Genomic DNA, 11,824 nt, shown 5'->3' on the forward strand with positions numbered 1-11,824 from the left:
ATGGGTGGAGAACTTTAATGGTGGCATCTTTAGTGGGCAATAGAATCCTTGGTATTTGGCAGTTGGTTGGCTGGTAGGTGGAACTGCCTAATTTTAGCTTTGCAAGAAGCATCACAAATGTGTTCTAGGCACCTGCAGACACTTTATTTTGGTGTTAAGATTCCTGCGTAATGTTTGAATACCGTAAGATCGAACCGTAATGTTTGTAATATTTGAACCTAATGTGTTCTATTTTTGTATTTATTTATTTTTAGTTGTGCAGTCCAGTCCACCAAAGGAACTTGCAAAAAATACAGTGCAAACATCTACACCTTACCCAGGCATGCAAGGACAATGCGTACTGAGCTATAGCCCTTCACGGTCACCCGGCACAAGTCCCAAGTTCTCCTCCGGTTTTATAAGTGGTTATAGTCCTCCGATACACAATGCTCTCTCAAGTAACAGTAGCTCATTTACTTCAGCTGTGCCATACACACCGAACAGCAGTTACTCCAAGGTAATTAGAAAATATATGAAATCTACCCATGCAATTCCTTTATGTGTATGGCTTTGTTGTATACATGTATTTATTAGCCAGTTTGTTAGGAACTCCTGTACACCTTTTTTTTTAATGCAGTGATTTATTTAAACAGTAAAATAGGTGGAATGTTGGTGATTTTGTCTGTGGTTTGCTGGTTGGACTAATTATTTAACTGTTTATCACCTGGACATTTTTGCACAATTTACTGGAGTTTACAAAGGATGGTGCCACATTCAACAAGCAGCAGCCTTGTTGATTAGAGAGGGCAAAGGAAAACGACTACACTGATTTAAGCTTGACAGTCTACATAAATGAGCATATTCATGCTTTACAATTGTGGTTAGCAAAAAAGCAAATTGGACTGCATAACAATATAAGCCTTAAGACAAATGGGCTTCACCAGCAGATTATCATGTGGGTAACTCTTGTCAACTGGGAACACAAAGCTGATGTTGAAGGCTTATGTTCTCAACAACTAAACTGTTGCGCTGGAAAAGTCCTTTCAAACTAGTCTCATGAACATGACAGAGACTTCTTGATTGGCCTTTTCAGTCCCAGGCACCTGGGGCAAAAGAATGGAAAAACTGTGTCAATGTGCAGCTGGCATATCTGTAGAATTGTCTTTATGCACTTAAATCAACATGGGCCAAACCCTTAAAAGAATATCCATGGAAAGTAAATTCCATGCCAAATGAGAGCAAAGGGAGGTTCTATCCAGTATCAGCTTGGTGTTCCCAATAAATTGTTGGTTACACCTACAAATACATTTGTTTCAAAGAAATGTTCAGTAAGTGTAACACTAAGGGCCGAGTGTTAAGCCATTGCTGTTCTGTTTTTATTTTAATGTACATTGGTGACTAATAGTTACTAGAGATATGCAGTTACATGCAAAGTAAAAAAAAAATATATTAGCAGTTAGTAAACCACTTTTAATTTTGCTTACAGATGCAAAGTTTCAGTCCACCGGCATCACCACAATATCTTAGCACTCTTGGTCCGGTGGAAACCAGCGGCTTAAGGTCTCGCTACCGGTGTTCACCATCAGCTTACAGTTCTCTAATAGACACTGAAGACTATATAACAGATCCAAAGGTACTGGATGCTTTTATTCGCAGTGAAGAGGAAAAGCAGCATCGCTCTCAGCTAGGTATGAAGCTTTATCACATCAGACCATCCACCTGTGTTTATTAAATTTTATGTATACCTAAAAATTTCCTTAACTACTTGCACAGGAGCAGTTCTTGCTGATTGCAGCAGCTACTGGAGCTTTTATTTCAAACATTTGTATTGTTTTTTTTAAGGGTTTTTTACAACATATTTGACTTTGGCACTTTTAATTAAAATGTCAAACAGTTTTGCAGAAATGTTATGCTTTGTCATTTCTAAACATAAAAGAAATACTAATATTCATACATTTAAAGTTTCTGATAACTTTTCTGTTATAAATGGTTGTTTAAATCTAGGAACCCCGGAATCCAATAGTCCTTCAAACAGCCCAACATTTTGGAATTATAGCCGCTCAATGGGTGATTATGCACACACACTAAGAAAGTACCAGTACCAGTTGGCATGTCGATCTCAGGCTCCTTCTGCACATAAGGATGAAGCAGATCTTGGTTCCAAGCAGGCAGCAGAAGAGGTATAGTGAGAAATACAGCTATAGTTATTACACCTTTCACTGTTTTATTGTATTGTTCTGGGTGATTCCTCAGTAGCTGAAGAATCAGAATATACACACGCTATAGCTTCTATGACCTGTGCAGATGTCATTGGAATTTGCTTTCTCCTCAATCTTCCTTCTGTTTTGTAGAAATACGTTCAACATGTGTTGTCAGTATGCTCAGTTAACTGCATAGTCTCGGGATCTTTTAAAGTGTATTTGGTTGGGATCATTCAGGGAAAAATGGATAGAAATTGAATACAACTACCACAGTTAGGAAGAATCCCTTTTTGCTAATTGTTAAAACAAATGCTAGCAGTTTTAACATGAATTCTTATTCCTTTTAAGATCTGGGCAAGGGTTACAATGAATCGACAGCTGTTGGAACATATGGATTCATGGACAGAAAAATTCCGTAATGTATGTTGACTTTTCCTTTGCTTATATTACGCTTGTATGATGTTAATGGTTATACAATAATAGCTCTGCTTCAATTTCAGTGGATTAGTGAAACTATTCTGGTACCTTTGGTTCGTGAGATGGAGTTGGTCAACCTGCAGATGAGAAGGTTTGGGTGTCCTGAATTACAAATAGGAGGTAATTATGTAATGATGTATTTATTTCAGGTTTTTGTATGGGTAAGAAACATTAACCTCCCCAATGGTAACCCAGAGTGTGGCTAGGGGTAAAAAAACAATCTGAAACCGGTAACCCCAAGTCCTACTACATACCTGGTCCGTTGGCGTCCTTCTCCATCCTAGTCCTCTCGCATCATCTGGCCGGCGTCCTCTGCATCTGATGAATCACCTGGGAGTTCCCATTGATGCTGGTCCGTGTAGCCATTGCGTTGGGGGAGTGGCGGGAATTCCAAATTATTTTCTATTGAATGCAATACAGTGGATTTAAATGTCTAAAAGCAGTACATAGTCTTTTGTGAAAATTTATTTCACAGTATAATATAATCGTATGAGAATAAAATTTAAAAAATTATTGTTTTGTAAATTTATTTAATTTAATATTTTGACATGATTTTGTTTCAAACTGTATAATGCTCATACTATTAGAATATACTGTAACATAAATTTTCATGAAAAACAATGTGCCACTTTTAGACATATAAATCCGGACAGAAATTAACCACCCAGGAGGTTAAATGAAAGCTGCACCGCAGGGTATATCTAGCAGTATCCAATCTCTGCGTTTTTTTTTTGTTTTTTTTTGTGAGGGCAGTGATATCAATTCACCTTTCATCTACTGTATGCCCAGAACAATCTCTTGCAAGCACCTGTTGAATTTGCGTATAGTTTGGGTATTTGCTTTTTAATAATGTATACTATTTTTTTTTTTCTTTTAAGAATCAAGCATTACCAGTTTAAAACAAGCAGCTTTGCTGAAGGCTTCTCTTATTCCAACTCTTAATGCCATTGTTCAATATCTGGACATCACCCCAAATCAGGAATATCTATTTGAACGCATTAAAGGTAAAACTATTGGTGTTATAAAATTAGAAAATTTTCATTTTTTTTTTGTAGTGTGTTCATTCCCATTGAGGCAGGACAGCTTATGTTTTCTTGCATTAAGTGTATGTGAAGTCATATCCGTTTTGATCACGTGGAGCTGATAGACAAATTCACCCTCTTTGGTTAACAGTTGTCTGAGGATTTTCCTTCGTTTAGAGATCTTTTCTCATATCCTGTTGTATCTTGACCCAGAAAGAGCAAGATAATCTCCTAATAGGACACATACAGTATAATACTGGTTTTATCCACTCTACTCTATCCATAAAAAAAAGACAAATACAATTTTTATATTTCCTATAAAGAAAATGCGTAACCTAATATGTGGATCCTTTGTTTCTCAGACCTTTCTCAAGGAGGGTGCATGAGCGCGTTCCGATGGAATGGAGGAGCAGAGTTCAAAGGACGCAAATGGGATACTGATCTCCCCACTGACTCTGCGGTAGGTTGTACAGAAATTTTAATTTATGGTTTCTTAAAATGTGAATAGTATGGGTATGAATAGTTTTTGAAAAGTCCAAAAGCTCATATAGAGGATTTACATGACATTATTTGATGACTACAATGTTAGTGTATCAGTTGTGATCCTTCAAAGCTCTTTTACTCGGAGGTGTACAGTACTTTACTTTGTGAAGGTCATGGCTTTTATCTGCTTTAAAAATGAATTTATAAATGAAAATTGTATTCTATTTTATGTTGTATTTTTTTTAAATCTTGTTTTACATTAAGCTCTGCTCTATTTTAGATACTAATGCATGTCTTCTGCACGTACTTTGACTCTCGCCTGCCTGCACATCCCAAATATCCGAATGGAAAAACCTTCACTTCCCAGCACTTTGTGCAGACTCCTGATAAACCAGGTATGAGTATGTCATTTTACACAACACAGCAGGTTTGTCAAATGACAAAATATTTGGTAAAATCCATGTATTTGGGAAAACTCATGGATTTATACCCCTGTATTTAATACAGGATTATTAGAGGGAAAACTAGGACAGCCATTATATATGAGGACTTATATACCACATACTATATATGAGGATATATATATATTTCTAGGAGAGTCAACCTTGGTTTATCTGGAGTGAATATATTGTGGATTTTTGGCAACCACTAACTAATAGGACTATTTTTTTATTTATGAAGTTTTCTTTTTGAACCATCAAGATTTCCTCACCGGATCACTTCAGAGGCCTTCAATTTCATTCACTAAAAACTGGCAATGTGAAAGAGGATTTAAACAGATCACCAATTATGTCTGGCAGTATTTGGGCAGAGTTTTCCCTGCTTCCTGTTAATGCTGTCAGTACTTGAACACACTTCCTCACATGTGTGTGTGAACTTGGGGTTTGGTGGATTGACAAGTTATTACTAAATCTATGTGCTCCCAAACCAGACTTATCTGGCTATAGTTTGCAGTTCATCTCAGGAATAGCCTTTGATCAGTTTGTTCATTATTATTAAAGGTGACACATACACAACAATATGTTAGATTAATTCTGAATTCAGTGAATTAAGATATATGCCCAAATTTTAGAGAAGGATCAGAACCCACATCAGGTAGGGTCTCTATTAGAAATACAACAGGTTCACCAAGCAGAATGTAAGAGCAAATCTGCAATGGGGGACACATTGTAATAAAATACTTAATTGAAATCTTCCTTGTACTCCACCTGGGAAGGGGGAGGGGGGTTATTTGGCTCTGCTGCTGCTTCCTCTCCGGTTAATCCTATTTTTGTCTAGTACAATAAGACTAAATCTCCAGCCTTGGATGTAAATGAAAACCTGAGAAGGGTTCTAATTCTCCAATTTATACAAAGTCATCAAAATTAGATGCGATTAGACATGGCCCTAATGTCCTTTAGACTAGGACTTGTGTAACTTCATGTTTGCCGTTTCTATCAGGTAAAGAAAAATGTTTTGTAATGAGCATTTGCAGTGCATCAGTACTATTCATAAAATGGTTTTTACTGTTTTGCATATCTGCAATGTAAAGAAACAAACTGATTAAAAAACAAAAACATTATGCAAGCATCATTGGGATCTAACGGGATGTTTTGTGTGTTTATGAATGAAATCTTTGTTACGGTGGAATATTTTGATTCCATATGAGCGTCAAGTTTGTATATAAATCTGTAGGATCCTCACATTTTGGAAGTAGAATCCTTTCTAAGTTTTTAAAATGATTTTATTTGACCCATTCTCTGACTTCTGAGAATAAACTTTTTTTTTTTCCTGAAAGAGTTGTGCCTGTCTATATTAAACTCGACTACTTTCATTATTTTTTGGGTGTTTTCTTTAAATATATTTTCCCTGTTGTCATTTGTTAACCATAATATTGAAATGTTTTAAACTTTGTTTACCTCTTCTCTATCTATCCTCTTCTAAGTTGGGTTCCTTGACCATCTTGATTGGCTGGGCCAGGCCGATATATATCTCCCAAAACCTGGCCAAGCCTATTGTGAACACTTCAGGGAGACGGAGGAAAATCTGCACCATTTACATTTTTTGTGAGGTAAATGTAAACTCCAATCACTAAAATCTCATCAAAGCTTTAACTAATGGATTGAATTTTGGCTGATGGATTTCTAATTCAATAAAATGATCAGATATGTAGTGAACCAATCTACCCAATCATAACTAACTAGTTTTTCTCTTTTACCAGTTATGAAAAGTTTATCAAAATAGCAGAATATTGTATTTGTGTGCAGTGTTTATTTATCACCCACATCATTCTTTGGTCTGTACACCTGTTGTGCTCATTAAAAGGCATTTCCACCATTCTTTTGATTGACTTCTGGCTCTGTACATCTGCTGTACTAGCTATGATTGGCTCTTATCATTTATTTGAAATAACACTGGTCCTGTACATATACTGTTTCTAAGATTCCCTGCGCTATGTTCCTGGGTCTGTGCACATAATGAGGAGTTCCTACATCCCTTCACTGAGCACCTGCTTCATACATGATACATATGAACCTGCCCTCATTTGTGATGCATGCCTTAGAAAACCTGCACATGTGCACTTCACTGACACCACTGGCCCCTATCAAGCCATGGAAGTATCACATTCTAGGGAAAGGTGTCAAAATACACTGTTTTACGGGCAATAGAAGATGGAATAACCCAAACCTAAAAGGATTTGAAATTGTGCAGCAACAATGGATTTTCTGCATTTGTGTCCACTTTAAGGTTAATCAAGCAATTTATACTTCAACCATCTGCCTAATTTATGAATTGATTCACTGCTTTGTCAGCTAGAACCAGAGTTTTGGGAAGGTACCTCAACGAGTGGGGTTTTTGAATTTATAATTTTTTTCTTAAGAAATAAAGTCTTAAGCGCGCAAAAAGTTTCTTATGACTGCAGACAACAGTGAAGCATGGTGGAGGTTCCTTGCAAGATTGGGGCTGCATTTCTGCAGAGTTGGGGATTAGGTCAGGATTAATAACATCCCCAGTGCTTACCGTGTTCAACCCAAAAGGTTTTTAAAGCCGGGTGCAAATAAACTGTAGGAGGGTGGCACCCCGTGTATGTAACCCAACTCATCAGCAACCACCTAAAAATAGCTGGGTGAGTACTGAAAAGTGCTGGGTGGTGAGCCCAGCTAAATAAGCCTGGGGAGAACACTGGCTTGGAAATACAATCGATCCATCATTTAACGCCATCAGGGAGGCATCTGGCAAGCCCCAAATTTTCTGTGGCAGTACAATGACATTAAGGACTACAGCGTAAAAAAGAACCAGGAGTCCTGGAAGTGATGGTACAGCCTGCACGGAGCTCTCAACATTATCGAGTGGGTCTGGGATTACATGAAAAAACCCAATGATATGGGCCAGCCTACATCCACAGATGATGGCAGTAGGAGCAAAGAGTGGTCACCCCAAATGTTGATTTGATTTCTCTTCGGTTCATTCACTTTTCGTTGATTGTTTTTTTTACCAATTAACTATTAACACTTGTATTTGGAAAAGCATTCTTGGTTTACAGCATGTTTTTAAACCTGCCTAAATTAATTGCACAGTATTGTATAAAGGATCAAATTATTGCAGTGTTTCTGGATCTTATGAATATAGGGGAAACCCTAATATAGTTATATATTCACAGTATAAAAGGGTTGGGGGTCAGTGTCACCCTTTACAGATAGCTAAACAGATCACTGGTGTTAACTTAAACCAATTTAAGAAGCACAAATTGCTATAGAAACCTCTGAAGGAACCATGGGTAAGAAACACTGGATTAATGTTTATAATCATATTATGTGTGTTTGTGCATATCTTACCTTTGTGAATTTGTTTAATTGACTTAAGTGTGTATGCACAGTAGTGCACTACAGAAGTAAAGTGGTGGTAAAACTTTCAAACTTTTCGCATTTCCTATTCTCCCAGTATGATTTGGTCTTCTTATCAGTGTGACATTACAAACCTGAAATTACATTTTTTTCATCTGTGTCCTGTGACTAGATCATACGGAATATTCCCCTGTAATATTCTGCCTATCACACAAACATCTTATGTTAAATGTAATCAATTTGTGACAGCTGAAAAATAAAACAAGCTTGGTTCTGTGAATATGGAGACAGCTTTTTACAGGCCTAAATCTGCATGTTATGAAGATTGGTACAGCTACGGTTTGTGGTTTCCTGTCATGCCAGTCTGGTCTGTGATTTTTTTTTTTTTTTTTTTTTTTTTTACTCAGCTGATCTGCTTTTCTTTCAGCATAAATCAGATGTATTGTTTGCATAGCCAATTATATATACTAAAGTACAAAGACTACTATTTTTTGCATATATCCTTTTTTTCTGTAGATCCTAAATATATCCCAGCAGTAAACAGAATCATCCGTATTTGTAAGTATCAGGAATGGATTGAGGAATGTAAAAGTTGTTTGACAGGTATACATATATGTATACCTATGTATTTGGTTTATTTCAGCTTAAATCAAAAGACGATCAAATACTCAGGTTAGTCTGCAATTTGCATATTCACTTCTATTGACCTTGGTTGTTAGATTTCACAGTGCCTGTATTTTTATGCCAGTGACCCTCTTTATATTTTCTTTACTGCATGCATATTAAGGCAGCCTATTCATTTTGAATGCGATCAGATGCCCCAAAATGCAGCAAACACATGCATTTATATAAGTAAAAATACAGTATGGTATGCAAGTGGTAATAAACCCATTGTAAAGCCCACAACATTTGAACTTTTTGTATATGTACATTTTTTTGCAGCTTTGGACCAGCCTGATATTCTTTCTGCAGTAGTGACTAGTATAACATTCTTTTCTTGAATCAGTCCTTTATTTTCTGCAGTGGTATGGTCAGTCCAAAACCACACCATTGCAGAAACACTGCACTAACCAGATTCCTTCTGTACATTGGGTACTGTTCAAAGTATAGGGCCAAGTGGTGATGCGCGCCCTGTTCTCTGAAAAATTCTCCCAGGGCTGTGTTCCTGATGCCCTAAGCTCATGGGAAGTGTTCCAGTCATCCAGAAACATTCAGTGTGGAACAGAGCCTGCCACCAGAGAACAATGCAGGGTAAAGTGCTAGCATATAGACAGGGTAAATACTGTTTTGGGACAATTTTTTATTTCTTGCAAACAAAGTCTGGCAAGACTTTTAATATAGATGTTCAAGATATTTGCACACCTCTAGTCGGAGTAATATTGGCATCTACTCAATGCTGCATAATTATTAGGTGTTGTGGAAGACAAACCTGCATACCTACTTGTCAAGTACCAACAATGACATAGGATTAGAAGGCCCTTAAAAAAAGTTCAGAGAATCAAAAGAAGAGGGGGAGAGTAGAATACAATAGGTGTGGAGGGGGTGCAATGGTGGCTAATAAGTCATAGGCTAGGGGTTTGTTTATGTGTGTTGATGGTGGATGTAAGCCTGATGGGACTAGGAAGGGAGTCCCGGACAGTTGGGTAGTTGTTATGGGGCTGTTTATGAGGCAAGGTAAGAAAGTCATTAGTAGGTCATTGGCAGTGCAGAGAGGGAGGTTAGGGGTGATTATGCATATAAGGTTAGAAATTATTTGGAGGCAAAGCACTTGAATTAGAATATTGGGTAAAAAGGAATCAAGTGAAGATATTTGCAAACAAGAAACAGCAGATGAGAAGTAGAAGGGAATAAAGATAAGTCTGTATGTAGCAATTATGATAAATACTAGTAGAGAGAGTCTGGTTAGGCTGAATCTACATGGATGATTTTAAAAACGCATATAAACGTTCCTACCAAGTTTATATGCGTTTTTATGCACTTTTACAGGTCTTTTAAAGCTTAACTTTAAAACGCTAAAAAACTTTTATAAACGCCTATGACGCGTTTTACGGCGAATTGCCGCGATTTTATATAAGCGTTTATAAAAGTTTTACTTTTAACCCTTTCAGAGATTGAGTACAGCTGTACATAAAACCCCTTACTCATTCCCTGAAAGGGTTAAAATATGTGTAAAAAAAATTATCCCAATGACAGGATGATTTCCAGGGCTGCAATGAGCACAGCCCTGGAAATCCTCCTGACAGTGAGAAATCACAGGGCACTAGGGGTTCAATGAGGACAAGCCTCTCCATTCACCCCTAGTGCTCTGTGATTGGCTGAGGTTTTACGTTTCTCAGCCATTCAGCACTAGACATGAATAGGGAGACTTGTGCCCATTCATCCCTAGTGCTCTGTGATTGGCTGAGAATTAGGAAACCCTGATGACAGCTCAAGCATCATCAGGATTTCCCTTTCCTTAGCCAATCAGGGAGCAAAGCAGTCAGCGGAGCTCTGCTATGCTGACAGCTATGCTCCCCTGATCACTCCCGCAGCCCTAGAGGAGCTGTGACATGTATAACACATACAGAATACATGTCACAGCTCCTCTAGGGCTGCGGGAGTGATCAGGATAGAATAGATAGAATTCTAGGGGATAGAAATACTTTGGATGTAGTGCACAGGTGCGAAGACCTAGAAAAGTTCTGCACGTGAGGACTTAAGAAAAGTGCAGAAAAGGTAACACCAGGGGACTGTGGGGGTTTTAGAATGAGCTCAGAAGAGGTAAAGGTAAGGTACTTTGGTACTTGTAGGCTTGCTGTAAAATAATGCTGTATAACAATAGAATATTGTTCACAGTCCTGAATTCTTTATTTCTATAACAGTAGAACAGTTTGACTAGGTTTTGAGTCCATACCATTGTAAGGTGATAGCTGGAGGTGAGTAAGACAATAGCACATGGCTCTCTACAACACAAGACTTATAGGTCTGACCCTGCCCTTGTTATTACAGGGTCTTAGTACAAATATCTTTACAGATATCACCAACCTTCTGTGTCTACTCATTCAAAATGGCTCAAGTTTTGCTACAAACAGCAAATGGCTACACACTTGTCAACCTACAGATGTAAATAGGCAAGAAATAAGAGGACTTAATTTATTCCTGTCATAAAGAATAGAAATAGGAGGACTTAATTTATTCCTGCCATAAAGAATAGAAATAAGAGGATGTCATTTATTCCTGCTATAAAGAATAGAAATAAGAGGACATCATTTATTCCTGCCATTAAGAAATTTAGTGATAAACATAAGGAAATCAATAAAATAAATGTAATTTAAGACCTAGTTTATGTTTCAAACATTAGAGTTATATTTCAATCTAAGCGTATGACATTTATAGTGTATGCTATGTGTAATTATTTTTGTAAACATTATTAATATTAATAAACAGGATTTATATAGCGCCAACATATTATGCAGTGCTGTACATTATTATTAATATTAATATTAAACAGGATTCATATAGAGCCAACATATTTTGCAGCACTGTACATTATTATTAATATTAATAAACAGGATTCATATAGCGCCAACATATTATGCAGTGCTGTACATTAAATAGGGGTTGCAAATGAGACTAATACAGACAGCAACACAGGAGGAGAGGACCCTGCCCCGAAGAGCTTACAATCTAGGAATATACATTATTATACATATTAAAACACAAACATCCACATCTTTTACATATCATGTATGTAAGAACATAGCAGATCCCACCCACAAGCAGAAATCATTCCTGCATAGCCATGATAAGTGAAAAGATTGTGAGCTGGATTTAGACGTTGAGATGAGATTTTAGGGCC

At 37.2% G+C, this 11,824-nt stretch overlaps 1 protein-coding gene across 1 annotated transcript; it reads left to right on the forward strand.

The window, feature by feature from the left end:
• Window positions 1-254: 254 nt before the first annotated feature.
• On the forward strand, window positions 255-5,011 carry TMEM209 (transmembrane protein 209; the record flags this gene model as incomplete). Its single annotated transcript, XM_072399064.1, is given in 9 exon segments — window positions 255-496; window positions 1,466-1,667; window positions 1,984-2,159; window positions 2,529-2,600; window positions 2,681-2,777; window positions 3,536-3,661; window positions 4,042-4,139; window positions 4,443-4,589; window positions 4,865-5,011. Coding segments are annotated over 9 exon segments (1,307 nt in total), but the record flags the coding sequence as incomplete, so codon positions are not given.
• Window positions 5,012-11,824: the final 6,813 nt, after the last annotated feature.

This window comes from Pyxicephalus adspersus, chromosome 2 (genome assembly GCF_032062135.1).
Source record: "Pyxicephalus adspersus chromosome 2, UCB_Pads_2.0, whole genome shotgun sequence".
NCBI classification, from domain to species: domain Eukaryota; kingdom Metazoa; phylum Chordata; class Amphibia; order Anura; family Pyxicephalidae; genus Pyxicephalus; species Pyxicephalus adspersus.